This window comes from Scyliorhinus canicula, chromosome 4 (genome assembly GCF_902713615.1).
Source record: "Scyliorhinus canicula chromosome 4, sScyCan1.1, whole genome shotgun sequence".
In the NCBI taxonomy this organism is placed as follows: Eukaryota; Metazoa; Chordata; class Chondrichthyes; order Carcharhiniformes; family Scyliorhinidae; genus Scyliorhinus; species Scyliorhinus canicula.
The window spans coordinates 97,350,668-97,371,930 of NC_052149.1; the positions used below are offsets into that span (position 1 = coordinate 97,350,668).

General features: G+C 47.6%; 1 protein-coding gene and 1 long non-coding RNA gene across 2 annotated transcripts in view; one reads left to right on the forward strand and one right to left on the reverse strand.

Annotated features, from left to right (window-relative positions):
* Positions 1-21,263, forward strand: part of kcnt2 (potassium channel, subfamily T, member 2) — a 1,159,267-nt gene that overhangs the window by 534,272 nt on the left and 603,732 nt on the right. Inside the window, exon 11 of the mRNA XM_038794878.1 lies at positions 7,798-7,978. Within this exon, the coding sequence (XP_038650806.1) occupies positions 7,798-7,978 (181 nt within the window). The remainder of the gene's footprint in view (positions 1-7,797; positions 7,979-21,263) is intronic.
* LOC119964832 overlaps positions 1-21,263 on the reverse strand; it is a 54,637-nt gene that overhangs the window by 4,091 nt on the left and 29,283 nt on the right. The window contains exon 4 of the long non-coding RNA XR_005460377.1: positions 9,461-9,561. This is a non-coding gene — a long non-coding RNA (uncharacterized LOC119964832). The remainder of the gene's footprint in view (positions 1-9,460; positions 9,562-21,263) is intronic.

Below are 21,263 nucleotides of genomic sequence, written 5' to 3' on the forward strand. Positions count from 1 at the left end.
GTTTTTTTAAATCCAGAATAGTGCTCTTTTTGATTGGTATAGAATTACCTCTACTGCACATTAACTACCATAGTTCTTCAATTGCTCTCCTAGATTTGAATTTTTAATAGGATGTGACTCTTTTTGGATGTAAAGTTCTGTATTATTAAGTAAAAATTGAGGGTGCGAGCTACCACAATGGTAATAGAGTCCTATAACAACCGCATTTAGCCAGGTGTTTCCCAGTGTTCGGAGCATCGAGGAACTCCATGCTATCGAAAGGGGCTCTGATACCATTCGGGTAAATTTAGGGCCTCAGCAGGGAACTCCCTGAAGAGGTCGCACTTAGGCCCGTTTCCTGCACTGAGGAGTTCTTGCATCCCAATCTCTCGATTCCCTGATGCAACCCCCAAAGCCCCAACCTACTTATAAGAGGGTCCTCGGGCCTCAGCACCCCATGTCCCTGCATGGGCACCCCCAGGCCCGATCCCCATCACGGGTAAAATGCCAGCTTGGCACGTTGGCACTGACTGCCTGCCAGCACTACCTGGGAAACATGGCAGTGCCAGGCTGGCACCCAGGTCAAATCATACTGCCAAGGTTCTCGGCTGACACGGCCAAGATGCCAGGTGGCAATAACAGTGCCAGGATGCCACCCTGACCAGAAGGCAACCACCTGGTGACCTCCAACCTCCAGGAAGACACCCGCAAGTGCTGTTCCATCTGGTCCAGGTTTGTGTAGACCAGCACTGAACAGCACTTGCCAGAGGTCTCCAAGGTGAAGAGGTTAGATCTCAACACCCTGGGTAGATCATGGGAATGCATAATAGAGTGAGACAAGCTGTCTTGCTCTAATATGCAGATTTGCTAAAAGGTGATCAGCCCACAATGGGTAGGATTCACATCACGTCATCTCGAGAGATCAGGTAAGATCTCGCTAGGTGTAGCAAGCCAGGTAGATCCCGGGAGAGGGATCTTTCTATCAGTCATTCTATGCAATATTTAAAAAAGAGAGAAATAGTCACCATTGTTTTGGAATTTAATTAATTGATCACGTTTTTGGGGGAATTGAAAAAAATCTTCATATGTAAAATGAAATAGCGTACGTTTTTGAGATTCTAAAAAAAAAATTTAGTTTGTCTAATTTGAATATAACATGAACAGAATGTGAAGGGCAGCACGATAGCACAGTGGTTAGCACTGTTGCTTCACAGCTCCAGGGTCCCAGGTTCGATTCTCTTGTGACTCTGTCTGTGCGGGGTCTGCATGTTCTCCCCGTGTCTGCGTGGGTTTCTTCCGGGTGCTCCGGCTTCCTCCCACAGTCCAAATATGCGCAGGTTAGGTGGATTGGCCTTGCTAAATTGTCCCTTAGTGTCCAAACAGGGTATGTGTAGTTACGGCGTTAGGGTGGAGGTGTGGGCTTAAATAGGGTACTCTTTCCAAGGTCTGGTGCAGACTCGATGGGCCGAATTGCCTCCTTCTGCACTGTAAAATCTATGAAGTGATGTCATGTAATATGTTGGGTAACGGGAATTTAAGAAAAGTTTCAGACTTTGATTAATCATCATACAAGATCATTGTTCAATGACATGTTCCACAGAAATATATGTTGAAACATTGCCAATGTGCATCATTTTTTTTTCATGATTTACGGAAACTAATCCATGTGTTACCCGTAAAGCAAGTGCTTAAACCTCTTAAAGGTTAAGCAAATATTGTTTGGCCTGAACAATCCAGATAACATTGAGGCAATGTTAATATTATGTAACTGGGTGAGTAAATAGTTCCTTATTTACTGGTACAAAAAAATGGTCAGACCTTTAACTTTTCCAAAACCAAGCAATTTAATATAATTTAATATATTTTAAAAATAGTTTAGTATACTTTGCAAGTAACAAAACAATTAAAACATTTTTTGTACAAATGTTCTAAACTACATTTTTAATGTGTAAAATAATAAAGAATAATTAATAACTTAAGTTGACATCCAACCTGACATGTAAAACATTAACCTCTTGAAATGTGGTACAAATATTCCAATAGGCTTCTGTTGTACTGGTGCGGTCATGGACGCGTTAAGCAGGGTGTTTCTTGGTGCAGAATGGAGGAGACCAAGCTATTCAACGGCACTTTGGTGTTTGTTTTGGCCTTGGCAAGTAACTCCCTGGCAAGGCCGCACTTTAGTAATTCTTATTCGCGGATCAGGACGCCATATTTAAAGTCAGCCACGATCTTTCAACCCCCCCCCCCCCCCCCTCATCGACCCATCGTGCCCTCTAGAACCCCCACTTGACCCAACTTACCTCTTGTGGGGTCCTCAAGCCGCCCCCCCCGCCCGATTGGCAGGCAGTTACTCATGGGGTACCGCATGGATCTGTTCTAGGATCCCAACTGTTCACATTATATCTTAATGATTTGTGTCATAATATACACCAGTATATCATGGTGCAGACACACACTGATGGACACACACAGGGACCAATCAACATATACAAACACCGCAGCCAAACACCAGTTAGAATACACACACTATAAAGGCAGAGGGCACCACGGTTCCTGCTCATTCTGGGTGCTGCCTCTGAGTGTAACAAGAACTCATCCAGCCCAGCACAGACTTACAACACGTGCTGAGAGAATCAACTGGTTTGGACAAGGCTTAGGTCTCTAGTTTAAGTTAGCATAATTTAGACCCACAGTCATTGTGTGTTAGTTAGTTAGAAGTAGTTAATAAAATTGAGTTGAACCTTTATCAGTGTTGGAAGTGTCTGTTCATCTCTCAAGTCTACACTGGCCAACACTTCAATTTGGACAAGGGAACTAACTGTATTATCTCCAAATTTGCAAGTGATACAAAGTAGGGTGGGAGGGTGAGCTATGAGATGCTTCAGCGGTATTTGGACAGGCTGAATGAAATTGCACATGAATGGCAGATGCACTATAACATGGATAAATGTGAGATTATCCGCTTTGGCGGAAATATTATGAAGGCAGATTATTATTTGAATGGGTGTAAATTAGAGAGGTGGATACTCAATGAGATCTCGGTGTCCTTGTGCATCAGTCACGGAAAGTAAAGGCACAGGTACAGCAGGCAGTAAAGACGGCAAATAGATTTTGGCCTTCATCGCGAGAGGATTTGAGCATAAGAATAGAGATGTTTTACTGCAATTGTGTAGGACATTGGTGAGGTCACACCTGGAGTACTGTGTGCAGTTTTGGTGTCCTTATCTGAGGAAGGATGTTTTTGCCAAGGAGGGAGTGCAGCGGTGGTTTACCAGGCTGAGGAATGTGCTGTCATATGAGGGGAGACTAAGTCAATTAGGATTATATTCATTGGAGTGAGAGAGGAGCTCCTAGAAATTTACACAATCCTAACAGGATTAGACAGGCTTTGGGGGGGGGGGGGGGGGGGGGGGTCCTGAACTAGGGGTCATAGATTGAGGCTAAGGAGTAAATCTTTTAGGACTGAGGTGAGGAGAAATTTCTTCACCCAGAGAGTGAAGAATCTGTGGAATTTGCTGCCACAGAAAGTAGTTGAGGCCAAAACGTTGTGTAATTTCAAGAAGGAATTAGATATAGCTCTTGGGGCTAAAGGGATCAAGAGATATGGGGGGGGGGGGGGGGGATGGGGGATGTGGGGTCAGGGTATTGAACTTGACAATCAGCCATAATCATGATGAATGGTGGCGAAGGCTTGAAGGGCCAAATGGTCTCCTCCTGCTTCTATTTTCTATGTTTCTATGTGTGGACCAGTTCTAAACGATGCCCTTGGCAAGGTCGCACAGGCCTGGCTGGTAAATCCAGGCAAACACATATTTAAATGAGTCTAATGGCTCATTTAAATATTCTGATCTGGACCGCTTCCAGTGAGAGCAAGATCCAGATCACGACATTTTGAGAGACTCCGTTGAATCTCGCAAGATGGTTTGAGTGTCGCGAATCTCACGAGAGGCCTCTAGCGGGATTCAGCAGCCTCGTCCCGACACCAAATTGGTTGCGACGAGGCCACTGAATCGGCCCTACATCTGACTTCTCACTTGCATAATCATCTAGCTGGTTTAGCTCAGTGGGCTAAACAGCTGGCTTGTAATGCAGAACATTGCCAGCAGCACGGATTCAATTCCCATACCGGCCCCCCCGAACAGGTGCTGGAATGTGTCGATTAGGGGCTTTTCACAGTAAAATCATTGAAGCCTACTTGTGACAATAAGCGATTATTAGTATTAAGCAAGATCGAAACAGTAAATAAAAGTAAACAAAATTTAAAAAGTGACAGATGCTCTGTTCCATCTTAGAAGAAATGCACGTCATCCATCATATCTCTCTCCTGTTCCTTGAGATCAATTCCAAACAACATAACAGAAGGCTGTCCTACGCTTGCCCCTTGACAATTCCCAATACCCAAATCCAATGGCTCAAAATGCATCTTCAGTCATTTACAGATCTTGTGCTGAAGTTCCACATTGCCGCATTGTAAGATGCTAATCTCTGCAGCTGTGTCCCTCAAAGATGAGGTGACAATATGTAGTTACCTCCTTTGCGCGATATTAATAACATCATTCAGAAATACTGCAAACTTCACTCTCATTGTTAATTCCAAGAAATGCTAATAACAGACAGCAGCTCCCAGAAAGGACAATGCAACAAAATGCGAAAAAAGTAAATTTTTTCTCAGTCAAAATACTCAGACCAATCTCTGGTGCATAGTACAATTTTGTTTTCCTGCGCTGGATATAATGAAATTGTCGGTTATCGTCAATTGAATCAGCTTGATCTGTATACAATGAGATACTGAACATATATTACATAAAATTGTTGACTATTTTACATTGGGCATTCAGTAAGTACATCCATCCAAATTTGCACAAACATATCGTGATTAGATTCAAATCATATTACATGACCCATTTTCATCATTTAAGTTGTGGTTATGTGGCGGCAAGGATGTCATGAGATTTTTTTGTATCCTTGTTTGCAAAACAGGAGAGGAGATAGGATTGAAATTTTCAAGGCCTGCCTTTTCTTCCTGGTGCATTTGGGAACAGAGCAATCAACTGAGCGGTCAAAGAAATAAAAGATAAAATTGAACAAAAACACAGTCATTTCAGGTCTTCAATAGGCACAATCTGTCCTGTCACCTAACTTCCTATCTTTCTCTCAAAGAGGCTTTGTTTGTTTTAAAAATTAAATGTGTACATTTTTAAAACAAATTGGAAAGACTGAAGAATCCATCCTGTCTTGATCCCCATTTTGTTTTTTTTTGGTTTTTTTCAATGTCTCTCCACCCCTGTCTGTAACTCTCGCTTTGCATTCTGTGTTAGAAATCCCCAATCTCTGTCTCACAGGTACTAGACATTAAGCATTAAGGTACTTAAACTGTTAATGAAATAGAAGGGTCAGCTGTTTTTAAAAACTATCAATAAGATTAAATGAATATAAATACTTGGGGATAGATTTTTAATTTATTGCGGGACATAAATTGATATTGTGCAATGGCAGCCAATCCAGAAAGGCTGTTTGACACCCAGCTGACAAGTTGAAAATCTAGCCCTCTTTTTCTTCCTCACTCTCTCTGGGCAGGATATTTCCAATGGCACAGTTTCCCGCCCTGCCAATCAAAGAGTCAGAGGGGAACCTGTCCCCACAAATGCCAGCTGTGCCACAGCCAAGTCGTGCTCCACAGCCATATAATGTTAGAGTCCCGACTTTGCCTCGGGGGAAGTCCCACCTTCGAGAGATGCTGGCTGTTTGATTTGGTCACAGCAGTGTTGAGATTATAAGCAGTCATCAGTTTAAGTGCCAGAACACATAGGGACAAGAGGTGCACGGGCTCATAGCGGGCAGAGAAGGGGAGACACGAGGGGTGGTTGCATGAACAAGACTAGGTGATGAAGGAGGACTCAGGGATAGTGTGGTAGACATTGGTGAGGTCAGCCAATCTGAAAAGAGGGCAGGCAGTGGTGAGCCTCACACTTTTCTGCCTGAGGCCCAAGCAGGGTGATCTGCTGGGCTTTCCTTCCATCCATGAACTACTCCCATTGGCTGATAAATTGCGGCTGGGTGGGAAACAGCCTTCAACGTAAGGGTCTCGGTGGGCCGATGGCGGCAGACCATTTTCGGCCTTGTTTGCCTTTTGTAGGTTAGGGATGGGGGGGGGGGGGGTGAAGGGTGACAGGGAAGCCACCAGGGTAATTTCACAGGTCCTCCATGCTTGCAAACCCACTGGTGGGGGCCCATAAAATTCTACTCACTCACTCATCTTTCCTCACTCAGTCATCTTTATTCACTCACTCACTTACTGACTCATCTTTTCTCACCCTCTCCCTCTTGCTTTTAATTTCCGGTACCCTTCGCTCACTAATCTTTTCCTAATCTTTTTTCATTTTCAAAAGTTGTAGAGCACAAAACAAAGACAATGACAGGTTTGTAATTATACAATCATCTTTATTGTAAAACACAGCTGAAAGACTTACTCCAAACTATTTCAGCTGAAGTTTTTCACAAATCGCTTGTTTTTCCCTCAGCTGAATCTGTATGCGATTCTCACTGTGCTTCAGCCTGCAGCAATGGGAGATCAGCAAGTATATATTATACATTGCTTTTGCTTTTAAAGTCACTCCAGAAGAAATTGAAATTCAGGCTCAACCTTCCTTTGAATGTGTAGCCCAAAAAAATTCAAACAAATAAAACACTTCTAGTCATGGTTTTGTTTGTAGTAATGTTCTTTTGACACAAAGGAAAGCAGAATGGGTGAGGCATCCTAGTAGCAATTGTAAATATGTTGTTAATCCCACACATGCATGCTGAGAAATAGAATGGCCTTTCTATAATCTACTCTTTTGCTAGTCTTGGACTATAGATTCACCACTTGCTTCTCATTTTAAATAATGCAGCTTGTGGACCACTCTTCCAACTCTCATAATTTGAATGAGAGTTGATCTCATGGCTTGATGGTAGAATAGATCCGTCAGGCAGTGAATTTGCAGAATACTCTAAATAATTCTGCTAATTGTCTAGTTTAAGGTTGGTTTCCTCAATTGATCCAATTAATAGGGTGGGTGAATTACTGACAGAATTTTGAAATGTTGTCTATCAGAAACTTGCCAGTGCCACTTTGTATTACACTTCAGAACATTAATCAAGGAAATTATCAATAGCCATCAACAATGCCACTCCTTAATTGAGAAGTTGTTTTTATCTGGGGTTTGTGATCTCTTTCCGAGGCTTTAATTTTCTCAGCACCATAAACTGCCTGGAATGTTTAGTCAGAAGCTCTCATTGAATGACATTTCAAACTAGACTTCAAATCGAGTCTCCCAAAAGTTTGAAAGTTTTGATGGGTGGAAGAATGAATGTTTTCAATATTGTCAAAGGTTTGTTTAATAATTTTACATGCAACACTGAAAAGGGTTTGTTTTTGTTTTATCTTTTGCTAATCATTTATCTGTTACAGTGGAAGTGTCTGAATAGCAAACCGCATATTTTGTCATGAAATGCTTTTTAGTCATTTCTAGCTGTATAGGCATGTACAAATGTTACATAGTTGACTCAATAAAATATTTTCATATCAGACAAGTTACAAAAACTGTGCTTTCTCAACAGTACAGTAACTTTTAAACAGCAGAAACACACATCCCCAAAAGAAGTAGCAAAGAGTAGCTTGAGATATGATATATTGCAAACACTGGAGAGATTATTGAGTAATCAAGGAATACAGAATGGAAATATCCTCCTGTTTTTAAGGTGGTTTATAGTTTGTATTTTTATAGAATTTTCTGCAATTTGTTTTAACCTTACAATGTTTTTTTTAAATCTTAGCATCTGTGGAATACAACATTTGGAAAGAGCAGGGAATAACTTGACCCTGTTTGATTCCCTTTACTTCTGCATTGTCACCTTCTCTACTGTGGGGTTTGGTGATGTTACACCCCAGATCTGGCCCTCCAAATTGTTAGTAGTCATCATGATCTGCGTTGCCCTTGTGGTGTTGCCTATACAGGTAAGCAGTGAAATACGTGGAGTATGTTTTAAAAAGATGTTCAAAGTCTTCCATAATATAAAACTATTTAGATAAATATTTTTAATGATTGCTGTTTGCACTTTTTTTTGTTTCCAGTCTGCTCAATTATCAAATGTTCATCATTTATCTCAAATGATTGTGCAGTTCCATAGATTGTAGATCATTTGTTATATTGCTAGCTGAAAACTGTATTTCAATTTTCTAAGGCAAATATTAATCATGTCACATAAGAAATACGAAATTAGGCCAGAATGGGTGTTCACATCTATTGTAGTCAGTTATATACCTACCCAGATATAAAAATATTCTCTGCAGATAATTTGTGAGTGATTTATAGATTATTCCACAGCTTTACAGACTGTGGGCATGATCGACACGAATAGGAACAGTGTCCTGTAGTGAGCACGTTTAGCCAGGTGTTTCCTTGTACTCGGAGAGCCAAGAAACACCACGCAGTTGAACTTCCATTTGGGTAGATACGGGGCCTCAGCGGGGGACGCCCGGCAAGGTCGCACTTACTTCCGCTTTCTGCACTGAGCTCATTGCAGAAGGAGATGGGGGCGCAGTGCCAGCCTGGCACCCTGGCAGTGCCCTGGCAAGCTGACAGTGCCACCTGGGCACCTTAGCAGCACCATACTGTGACCCAGATGGTACTGCTGTGGTGCCAGGCTGGCAGTGCCAAGGTGCCTGGGTGGCACCAGCAGTGCCAGTGTGCCACCTTGCCCAGAGGGAAAGCACCTGGGGGCGTCCGATTCCCCGGGAGACCCCTACGCGTTATTTTCCCTCTGATCTCCGTTTGTGGAGACCAGCACTGAATGGCACTCATCTAAGATCTTAAATGCAAAGGGGTTTGATCCCATTACCTTACATAGATTGTGGGAGAGCATATTCGAGTGAGACCAGCTGTCTCACTCTAATCTGTAGATTTTCCAAAACGTGATCTTCCCACAATGGGCGGGATTCACATAGTGACATCACGTTAGATCTCCCGAGGCATGGCTAGATCCTGGAAGAGGGATCTCCTGGCATCTATCTGCGGTGTCGTGCCACGCTGTCTTTCAGGCGCAACGTCTCCGGTAGATAGCCCCCTTTATTTCTGAAACGATGACTAAAATAATATACTGTAAAGATGCAATGTTATATAATTTACATTGTCCCTAAAACATATCTATCTAGCTATTCATACATTTTGCTTGCTACTTATATTATTGATGCAATTGTGCATTTTCTTAACTACCTTTGAAAAACTTATTAAGAAAAGCAATAAATGTGCCTTGAACATATTAACTATATAGAATTCTTTCAATTGATTTGTACAAAACTGGATTTAGGCTATGGATTGAAAGTGCAATTGTTAAGCATGCTCGAAACTCTGTGTTTGCTCGTACAATATAATGAGATTAAATTGCATAATTTATCATATTTACATTCTTTTTATGTTGAACATCAGTGCTTACTTACAATTCCATGATGTACTTCAATAGGCTGGCTCATGGTTTCCTACATCCAACATTGCTCCCATATCCAATCCTGAATGCCTGAAGTTTTAGAAGGAAACAAACCTAAATATAGTTGTGCAGGAGAAAATAATGAAGGCTGTTAATCTGTGGTATAATGAAGAACAAGATATAATTTGCAGACTCTTCAACAGGGAAATTGACTATTTAGCACGTAACATTTTAATTCTCTCCATCTGCTTTACTTTTAATTTTGTGAGATAAATGAGATAATTATCCAAAGAAAATGTGTAAAACAACAGGAAATTCTTGACCTCTACCACCTAGAAGACCAAGGGCAGCAGATGCTTGGAAATGCCACGAGCTGTAAGTTCGCCTACAAATCACACATTGGGTGGAGTTTAAATCACATCCTGCGGTAGATTTGGAGGTGGCAAGAGCATTTAATTGGGTGGGAAGGTACGAGGTGGGGACCCCACCAAATCCTTGCCTCTGCCCATGAGGGTCATGGGTGGCCTTCTCATCAGTTGATTAAAGCACATTAGTGGGTAATTGAAGCTCAATTCAGGGTGTTGTCTAGGTGTTGTTGGTATCCAATCAGTGGTCATGGGTTGGTTAACTCTTTTATTAAACTCCACCAACATCCTAACTTGGAAGTATATCACTGTTCCTTCCCAGTCACTGGGTCAAAAACATGGAACTCCCTCCTGAACAGCATTCTGGATGTACCAACACCAAATGGACTACAGCAGTTCACGAAGATGGCTCACCGCCTCCTTGGGGCACCACAGTAGCATAGTAGTTAGCACTGTGGCTTCACAGCGCCAGGGTCTCAGGTTCTATTCCCTGCTGGGTCACTGTCTGTGTGGCGTGTGCACGTTCTCCCCATGTCTGTGTGGGTTTCCTCCGGGTGCTCCGGTTTCCTCCCACAGTCCAAAGGTGTGCAGGTTAGATTAATTGGCCATGCTAAATTGCCCTTAGTGTCCAAAAGGGTGAGGAGAGGTTATTGGGTTAGGGTGGAAGTGAGGGCTTAAGTGGGTCGGTGCAGACTCGATGGGCCGAATGGCCTCCTTCTGCGCTGTATGTTTTATGTTCTCAAGGGATGAACAATAAATGCTCGCCTTTCCGGCAACACCCGCATCTCACAAATGAATGAAAACAATTCTCAGCCTATAATTTGGAAATATTGCTTCCTATGGAGGGGGAGCGGTGAGGAAGCACCCTATGTGAAAAGTGTTACCTAAGGGAAGCAACCCCACCCCTTCCTGAGCAGGGTGACCTGTCGGGCACCAACTGCCACTGATTCGCCAATGCAAACCTCAAAATTGAGAGATGGCAAGATGCGGCCTTTAAGTGACCAATAATTAGCCTCTGAAAAGCCGTAATAATACCAAGGGCAGGTTGGCGATTCTACACCTCAGCCATCCAAGTAAAATTTCAGACAGGTCGGGGGCAGGCCATGTTAGGGTGGTGCGGAGACTTCCAGTCTGCAAACTGCCGGTGGGGAACCATAAAAGTTACCCATCTATAAAAGTTCAGGAGGCCCGAGGAATTAAATTAAACAGCATTTAATATGACAACATAAATTAAAGGCTGCAATGCGGCTTACAGCTCAAGGGTCCCTACTGGGACTACCGAACACGCCGGTCCCATCCAGGCCGGATTTTATGATGTGAAGTTTTTAGTGGAGATAAATGAGTCGAGTTCTTCAGATCGTATGAAATTTTAACAAAACGTCTTTTAATGCCACATGCATGAGGGAGAACTAAACTCAGCTGCTGCAATTGCAGCTTGGTCAAGTCGCTCTGCTTGAACAAAGCCCCCACGCAATTCTTTATACTGTTTCGGCTCATTACAGTAATTCAAAATGATTCAACTTTATACGAATGATTGAAATAGTACAATGCAACCGATTATCGGTACCGGCAGTGTGATTGGATTACAATCATTCTCGATTAGATGACGTGGGTACACTGTTTTACATACATTGCTCCTAATCGTTTTGGAGATACATCTTGTCCATTTGCTTTATAATACAAAAGACCGTGTCTGAACAATCTGTCCGTGATGGGGTGGTAACTACTCCATGTCCTTGATATTTGCATATAGCTAGCTGTACAATGTCTCTCCCAGACAAGCCGGATCGCTTTCCTATTGGTTCCTGTCGCTGAAGTGAGAACATGTGTTACCTGTGGCATGCTGGCTTGTACTATGCTAATTTGATTAGGTGCTTGGAGAATGGAAGTTCAACCCTTTCCAGACAGGTTTTTCCTTGCTGCCCCAAGTGTACCTCGGAGGTTCCATTTTCCCTACTATAGAAATCATGATCCCGAGCTGGTGGGCCTCCATTCATCTAGTGGGGGAGCTCGTATTCCACAAGTCTGATGGGGAATTTAATAGAAATGTCCCTGCAGGCCTCAAGAGAGGGTTATTATATCCCTCTATGCCACCCCCAAGTCCGAAGGTTCCACTGCGATGGTTTGTTGAGGGGAGTGCTTCTAGTGGCTGTGCTTCTAGTAGCTGTGGGATCGGATTGGTGCCGCATACCGTGTCAGGGAGTGCTTTTCTTGCACAAAGTGTTGGGGGCCCATCTCTGATTGCAACGTCTTTCGAGAGCACTGACGATTCTCTGTCCACATCTGAGGCTGAGTTGTCCACGCCCTGCTGGCCTAGGCAAAGGTCCCTGGTGGGAAGTGTTTCCTGACGAAATGATGGCAGACAGGGTGGTCGCGGCACAGATTCATCCGGCGTGGATTTCTCTGGGGCAGATTCCTTGCCCTTAAGGTGGTCCACGTGCTTTCATACGGTCTGCTCTCTAATCCTGACCATGTAAGAAACTGGACCCATTCTCTTCACTATAGTCCTTGGAACCCACTGGGCGGTGTCCCCGGAATTTTGAACATGAACGGGGGAGCTTCTGATGTTCCTGACAAGACTCACATTTCTGCACCATTCCACAATGTCGCTATCAAGCCCTGGCCACCACACATAGCTCCTTATCAACATCTTCATCTTGGAAACACCCAGCTGTCTGTTATGCAAATCTTGTAAGATTGCGCACTGACCTGGCCGCCGGATGACCAGGCGGATTCTTTCCTTCACACTAAGCTCCTATTTTTTTGCCGGATAGACCCACATTTCCTCTAGGGGTTTTCCTTGTAGCCTGTCGTGTAGGACAGCATGGCTCAAATCCGCCAATGTAGGGAAGCCTTTGGTTCACATGTGGATTTGTGTGTCCATCACGGTGGGTGTCCATGAAGTTTTATGTCAATATGACTTCATCTGCTACTGGTGGGGACATTTGGCTTATGGGCAGCGGGGGTTAGTTGAGGACATCTGCATGTGCCATCTGTGTTCCTGGATGATATTCAAATATGGACTCAAAAGCCAGCAACAGAAGCACACATCGTTGGATTCCGGCCGAAGCTGCTGGTGGTATCATCTCATCATCCTTAAAGACGCCGTGATCTCCATGAAATGATGCTTGTAGACGTAATGGTGGAATTTCTTTACTGCGTACATCATGAGCTGTCCATCCTTCGTGATTTGCACGTAGCAGCACTCAGCACTGGCCAGAGTTCTGGATGCAAAATCTATCGGCCACTGCATCCCATCATCCCATTGGTGGGACAGCACTGCCATAATGAGGTGTCATATGTGAGGCGGAGTGGTTTTGATGAATCATAATATGTCAACGGTTTGAATGATAACAACTGCTGTTTCACTCTGATGAATGCCTCTACCTATGGCCCCTTCCATGCCCACTTCTGCTCCTTCTTTAATAGTGCGTGCAGAGGCACCAACAAGGTAGCCAGGTTTGGGATGAACTTCCCATAATAAGTGACGAGCATACGTTGACCACACCCCAAATGGTGTACCTGTACAACCTTCTGTGCGTGTTGATGATATATTTTCATGATGCTGTGTCTAACTCCAACTGGAGATATGCATGGCTCAAGTCAATGGTCACACAAATGTGTGACCCCGGGCCAACGTTCATACAGATCTTCTGCAAACGGCATGGGGTACTGGTCCAAGTGGAAAGCCTGTTTACTGTCATCTTATAGTTGCCACACAGGCAAATGGGTTGTCTGGCTTCAGCACTGGGCCATTGATGCTGCCCACTCTGCGAACTGGACTGGACGTATGACACCCAGGTTCACTCGCCGGCTCAGCTTGTCTTCCACTTGCGTAAACAGGGCATTTGGGACTGGCAGGGCCCTGAAATATTTTGGCTAGGCCTCTGGGTCAATGTACATTATTGCTCTGGCCTCCTTTATCTTTCCCAGGTCCTCCTGGAAAATCTCTGGATACTTTCTGAGGACTTCATACAGATTGCCAGTTCCCATTCAGAAGATCTGAAGCCAGTCCAGGCGGAGCCATTTTTACCAATCATTGCTTCAAAGACTGCCCCCCCCTATTCACCGGCCCGGATGGGCCGAAGTCCCGACGTCATGGCGCCCTGTTTGGACGTCGTGAAACACACCTGCTTTTTAAATTCGTCAACCAGTCGGCCTGGCTGACGACTGCTTGGAGGAGGTCAGGGCATCACTCTGCGCACCGCTCAGCGCACCGCTCAGCGCACCGCTCGAGTCTGGCCACAACGGGGAAGGCATCCCTGGGAACGGGAGGGGGTCCAGAACGGGGGCAGTGGGGGGGGAGACAGGGGAGGCAGTGGGGAGACGGGGGAGGCAGTGGGGGGTGACGGAGGGGGGGGGGGGTTAGGTAGAGAGTGAGCCGTCCAACCCCGTAACAAAATGTCTGCCAGCATGCCATGGTGTGCAGGTGACGAGGACACGGCCGCTGGTCCCCCTGTGGCTTCCGGCCACAGGCCACTGACGCACCCGTGAGGAGGCCATAGTTTACTGGCCGTTGGATGCAGAAAGTGACCAGGGGTTAGGCTGACCGCGTGTCAGCAGCGCGACCAGGCCACCGGGACACACTGGTATCCCATGGCTGGCGGCTGCCGAGGTGTCAACTAACGTCCGTCTAACATGTCCCGATGCAGAGGGGAGATGACCTGTTGCAGGAGGCGGAGGGAGAAGCTAGTGGCAGTGGTGCCAGCACAGAGGAGGAGGAGGAGGACGCTGGCGGAGTGGCGGGCGCAGCACGACACGACCCAGGTGCTGGTGATGTCCAGGAGGCGGCACGACGGACCCGGCAAGGACGGCGGGCACGCGACGCCCTGGTGGCAGCACGGTTCACGCATCGCATGTGACGTCCCCGATGAACACCAAACCATCACCTGCATCGCTAGTCATGCAGAGGGTCACCACACAACTGCCACCACCACAACCCCCCCCCCCCCCCCTCAGTGTACACTGCTCCACTTCGACATGACGCTTATCACTGGGTACAGACGGAATGGCACAACATTGATGGCTGTGTCAGCGGGTGTGATCAGTGCCATGTGGAATGACGACAGCCCGCTCTGCGAAGAGCTGTGAGCTCAGAATCGTTAGAGAGAGTCTGACCCATGGCAATAGCTGAACCATCCACCTTGGTGGCCGCTGAGTTCGTCACTGACACTCCATCACGTGCCCGCGTGGGCTAGCTGTGGGAGGGGGGTAGGGGCAGGGACTGCACACCCGGCACCGAGGTTTCACCACCCGTCACCCCCAGCGACACTCGGTCACCATCACGATTCCTGTGGCTGTGGAACAATCACACGGTATTACAAGTAAGGTGGAACAGTGCGTTTAATATTAACAATTATTTACAGGTGCCCTAGCCCCTACAACTAAACTGTGCCCTTCACCCGTGCCAACTTACTCAGTGTCAATCTTAGTTGCCTTACGGGCCCTACCACTACGTCTAAGTGAATCCCCAGATGATACAGCAGGAGTGGAGGAGGATTGCTGCGAATCGCCCCCCTCGACTCGTTTCTCCTTGGCTAAGCGTTTCCTGGGGCGACCCGGCCTTGATGGGCCAGGCTGCTCTGCGGGCGTCTCGGGTGACATTGTGCCACCCTGCGCTGCCTGCTGCCCACCCGATGCACCAGGGATGGGACGGGGGGAGGCCGAGAATGCCGGGACGTCCCGTGATGGAGTTAATGGGACGGGCCCCGAAACCTCCTCCTCCCTCGGGAGCCCGGTGGCCCCCGGGCCTCACTTTGGGACAGAGGTGCGAGCGGGGAGGTTCCCCGTCGCACCACCGACACCTGGCGCTGCCAGTCCTGGAGGCCTGCAACGGTATCCACCAGGATCCGAAGGTTTGCAGAGACGGAGTCCAGGGAGTTAGACATTCCCGCCAGGGACTGTGCGATCTCAACCTGTGTGCACGACGCCATCCAGCACATGTGTCAGGCGGTTGATGGTCTCCGCGACCGACTGCTGGGACTGTGCTATCGACTGCTGGGACTGTGCCATGGCGTGCTGCGACTGGCCAATGACCTGCTGAGACTCGGCCATGGCCCGCAGGGCGCCGGCAATGTCGTTTTGGCTCTGGCACATTGCTGCCTGTGAGAGGGCAACCCTGTCCAGGGCCGAGGATGACGCGTGCACATTAACCCCAACGTCTTGCATAACCTGACCCATTGCCTCCACCGCGGATGCCACCCGTGCGGTGTCGGACTGGGTCTCTGCCATGAGCGGCACCACTCCCTGCTCTTGGACGCGGTTCGACTCCTCTAACAGCGTCTGCAGAGTCTGGAAGGAAGCCCTCATCCGTCATTGTTTCCCTGGGTTTCCTGAGGCATCGGCTGTGCGGTGGGTTGATAAACTCCAGGAACTCAGAAAACGTCTGGGAGCCAGCTGCATCCTGGGCCTGGTCTGGCCTCCGCGGGTCCGGGCCCTCTGTTGCTCCGACCTCCACCTGCTGTACCTGCTCAGCTGTGATGTGCCAACCAGACTGTGCCCCAGGAGACTCATCACTAAATAGGCCCGCCGGGGTGTGTATCTCTGGGATGATGGATGTGGTGGGAAAGCAGTGCCGCAAGCCCGACGCTCTCAATGCTTAGGGCCTCGTCCATGGTGTGGGGCTGCTCAGCGAGAGGAGGGTTGTCCCTGGCCATTTCTGGTGGTGGTGGTGGACTTCGAACCCTCTGTGCGTCCTGGTCCGCAGATTGGGTTGGGCGGATAGGGCTGCCTGCTGATCGGCACCCTCTGTTGTGAGGCCCCGGGTGAGGTGGCGGCAGATTCCTGTCTCCGTCTGGAGGCAGACGGCCCTGGTCGTTCGGCATCATGTCCTAGGGAAGAGAATGAGACGGGTTATTTCGATTTGCTCGGCAAGCCGCTGGACGGTCCCAGTGTGCAGGGTGTGTGAAGGGACAGAGGATGGGGGAGGTGTCCCATTGGGCAGGGTGTGAAGGGACAGAGGATGGGGGAGGTGTCCCAGTGGGCAGGGTTTGTGAAGGGACAGAGGATGGGGAGGTGTCCCAGTGGGCAGGGTTTGTGAAGGGACAGAGGATGGGGGGTGTCCCAGTGGGCAGGGTTTGTGAAGGGACAGAGGATGGGGGAGGTGTCCCAGTGGGCAGGGTTTGTAAAGGGACAGAGGATGGGGGAGGGGGGTGTTTGTCAGGGAGGGTTGTCTCACTTGCTGCAGTTCCGCCAACCTCGCATTGCGCGATATCGCGGGTGGCAGACCCCCCAACAAGGTCCAGTGCCCTCTGTTCAAAGGTGCTGAGGGGGTGCATGTTGGGCGAACCCCCTCCAGTCTTGTGCCGCTCACGGTGGTTATGACCGGCCTTGGCCTGTTGGGGGAGGGAACATAGGTAGATCATTACAAAACGGTAGGTATCAGCAGTCCGTTCAGATACTGGCACAGTTTGGGGGGGGCAAGTTGTCATCAGACGATTGCATCTCTCCTCGGGGCCAGAGCGCTGGGTCTGTGACAACTTTGTGAACCACCCTCAAATGCCCCAATCCCCCCCCCCCCCCCCCCCGGGCAGTTAAGGGGGAGGGATGGTTGTGGGATTCATGTCCTTGCAACACCAGTAACCTAACTGACAGTTGTCCGCGGGTGATTAGGGTAATGGGTAATGGTTCCCAGGTGTATGCCGCCAGCTGAGACTTGGTATCCCTCAAGCCCAGGAGCAGGATTCCCATGCAGAGCATGTTGTCCAATAAGAGAGACAGCAGCCACCGTATCTATTTCCATATCCAAGGGGTGCCATTGACTTGACGTTTTATTCTAATTGGGGCTACTTTGGGGCCGTGATGTAGTTTAACTGCATTAAGTCTTTTTCTCGGGTGGGGTAATATGCAAAGCATCGTCTCGTGGCCAGGGCGATGTCTTCGCTGTCAATTCTGATAACCACAACCGCCATGGTTCCTGCAACCGCAAGTTCAGTTCTGTTGTGGGTGCTCCCCATCAGTCCCCAGGGAGATGTCCTTAGTGCCAAATTGGCCCTTGGCCATCGAGCCTGACCGTGGTGTTATTTTGGTGCTGACTGTGTCACATGGCCCTTACCTTGGGGGGGGCACTGCTCTTCGGAATGGGGACCTTCCAGCACTGTGTACGCCATAATCCATAGACGCCTGGAGCTCCTGGACTCCCTGTTCTGTATTCTCACAGGAGATGACAAGTCTATGGTCCAAGATGGCTCTGCTAACAGCTTCCTTTGAGTGGCCATGTTCTTAATGCCACAGACCAAATGATCTCTTAACATCTCAGGGGGGGATAGGCCGAAGTCACAATGTTTAGATAACCTACGAAGGCACGCCAGAAATTACATAATTATGCAATTTCTGGTATTGAGCCGGTACCTCTGCATGATCTCCGACAGCCTGGGGTCGTAATGATTCGTGACAAGTTTCACGGGCTTAGTAAAGGGTCTCAGGTGCGGAACCACAGGGTAGGTGAGTGTCTTGATTACGCTGAATATTGGGGCCCGCAGGCGGTCAGGAGTATTACCTTCTGGCGGTTGCCTCCAGAAATACCATTTGCCTGGAAGAAATACTGCGTCCGTCATTTATACTGGACCCAGTCTTCAACGCCTGTGACAAAGGCCTCTGGTCTTCCAAAAATCAGCATTTTCAAAATCCTGTAGCATTCTCTCCCATGCTGAGATATTCTGGTATGGCCAGGTAGTGCAGAATCACAGCTACTGCTTTCCTCGTCGGCAGTATAAAAGCTCAGGAGGCTCCAGAAGGTAAATTAAACAGCATTTAATAGGTGTCGACATAAAGTAAAAGCCGGAACGTGGCTTGTAGCTCAACTGTCCCAACCAGGACTACTGAATACACCAGTCCCAGTCCAGGCTAGCTTTTATAAGGTGAATTTATGAGCCCCAGCTGGCGGGCCTCTACCCATTAGTGGGGAGCTCATATTCCACAAGTCCCATTTCTCCCTCCCCACATTCCGACATTCCTCATTGACATTACCTCCCTTCCCCCAACCCCCCACCACCCCTACCACGGCATTGCTCACCTGCTTTCCCCCCACATTCCCACCACAGCATTCCTCGCCGGCATTCCTTTCTTCCCTGCATCCCCCACCCTGACAATCCTCACCAGCATTCCACCTACTTCCTTCAGTGTCTGTCCTCTTCTCCCATCCACCACATATCAATGAATGCCACCCTCCCCACCACCCATGGGGCTCTCACCAGGGTTGCCCTGGAACTGCTCCGGCATAGGTTGGCACTATGTCAAATTGGCAGTGCCAATATAGCAGTGTCAACCTGTGCCATCGGACAGTGTGCAGACATGTTCCTCCGCCCCCCCCCCCCTCCCCCCAGAAGCTATACTTACCTCTGTGATGCCGGAGGGATCCCCTTGACTGCTTCTTGTTTGGCCAAACCTGTTGTAAACTTGCCGAGGTGAAGTATGAATATTCAGTAAGGGGGGAATCGTGTGGCAGGCCCACTAATAATATTTAAAAACATGCGAATCTATTAAAATGAGGGCCTGAACCTCGTGATGTTGCAGCGAGGGGTGAGGAAAATCGGGAAATACGATCTCTCCAGCGAGAATCACGTTTCCCAATTCTCGCAGGATTTTCCGCCGATCCCACACACGGCTAGGGTCAAAATCGTCACTTACAAGCTCAATTTTACCAGCTTCCAGCTCACTCCATGCCCCTTGATCAATTCCTAACCTGGTTTCCTGTTGATGGTGCACTCTCTTTCATTGGGAGGCACGGCGGGGAGGGGGACTTTAACATAAAAAAAAGTTGAGTTCAACATTTAAATATTAATAATAAGGCTACAAGCCTCATTGCCATTCTAGTTTTCGACGTTAACTGCTGTTGTCTCGGTTTCACAAGCATCAGGAAACCTGAGGACTTCATTGAGGTGAGGACTTGGTTGATTCATGTGGCAAATGCCCCACCTCCAGTATCCAGGTGCCTACCCAAAGAAACTTCCCTCACGACGGCACAGTGGTTAGCAGTGCTGCCTCACAGTTCCAAGTCCCCAGGTTCAATTCCGGCCTCGGGTCAGTCTGTGTGGAGTTTGCACTTTCTCCCCATGCCTGCGTGGGTTTCCTCCCACAGGCCAAAGATATGCAGGTTAGGTGGATTGGCTATGCAAAATTGCCCCTTATTGCCCCCTTAGGGTGGAAGCATGGGCTTAAGTGGGGTGCTCTTTCCAAGGGCCGGTGCAGACTCGATGGGTTGAATGGCCTCCTTCTGCACTGCAAATTCGATGATTCTATGAATATTCCTCACCACTGCTCCTCCCCCTCCTGATCAAATACCTCCCCCTCCCAGACACCCTGCCTCAGCGCAGAATGACCTGCTCCTGCAGCCATCACTGTCCAGCTCTCGATCCACAGAATCCTTACGATACAGAAGGAGGCCATTCAGCCGACCAAGTCTGCACCGACTGTCTGCAAGGGGACCCTACCTTTGTCCACCCCCTCCGGAGGAAACACAAGCAGACATGAGAAGAGCATGCAAACTCCACACAGTCACCCGAAGACGGAATTGAACCCGTGTCCCTGGTGCTGTGAGGGAGCAGTGCTAACCACTGTGCCACCATGTCTCTGACTGGAGGCTCAGCCTATCACTTCTGGCTAGGAACCAATCAATGAGATTAGGAACATACAATAAGTAAAAATTCAGACTAGAATGTCTGAAACCTTTATTTTCTAGAAAAATTCGATTCTATTCAGCAGATGATGGAGGATGCAGTCAAATTGTGGCCCGGGGGGGGGGGGGGGGGGGGGGTTTACCAGACTCCTGAAATGTTCTCAGGTTGCCAATTCAAATTACCTGTTGAAGGTCAGTGTGTTCATATCTCTTGGGAACTATTCCCTTCAGCAGTACTGTACATTTTCATTTTGCTGCCTCTTATCTTTCCTCAACTAGCAGAAAGGAACAATTTCAAAAAGGAAAACTCTTGCTTCTTGTGAACTAAAATATAAAATATAACCCATGTGCAGAGTAAGCTCAGAGATAGCAATAAAACTTTTGTCTTGCCAGTAAATTATTTTACATTTTGCTTTGGTATTCTTCTTTGGTTTGCTCTGACAGACATACATACTGCACTCTAATAGATCATATATCAGACTATAAATAAGGGGGGATTCTCTGTGGCTATTAGCCCAAGCCGAGATTCCCTCTGTCCCATTGAATTCGGCGAGAGGTCGAAAACGGGATTCCTGCCGCGTATCAAGCCTGTTGCGAGTCTGCTGCCTGCTCCCCTGGCGAGATCATGTTCTCACCCAGAAATGGGCGGCACGGTAGCACAGTGGTTGGCAGATTTGTCCATTCTATATTAGAATAAACTGTGTGTCTGATGTTGCTCGTTCTGGTGAGTGGCTCTGTTTTATTCCTTAGCTCTAGAGTCGCCAGGTATCCTTATGATACCACCACGAAGTTCAAGTTCAGATCAATGACTCAATACACCAATTAGTAAGGTTCAA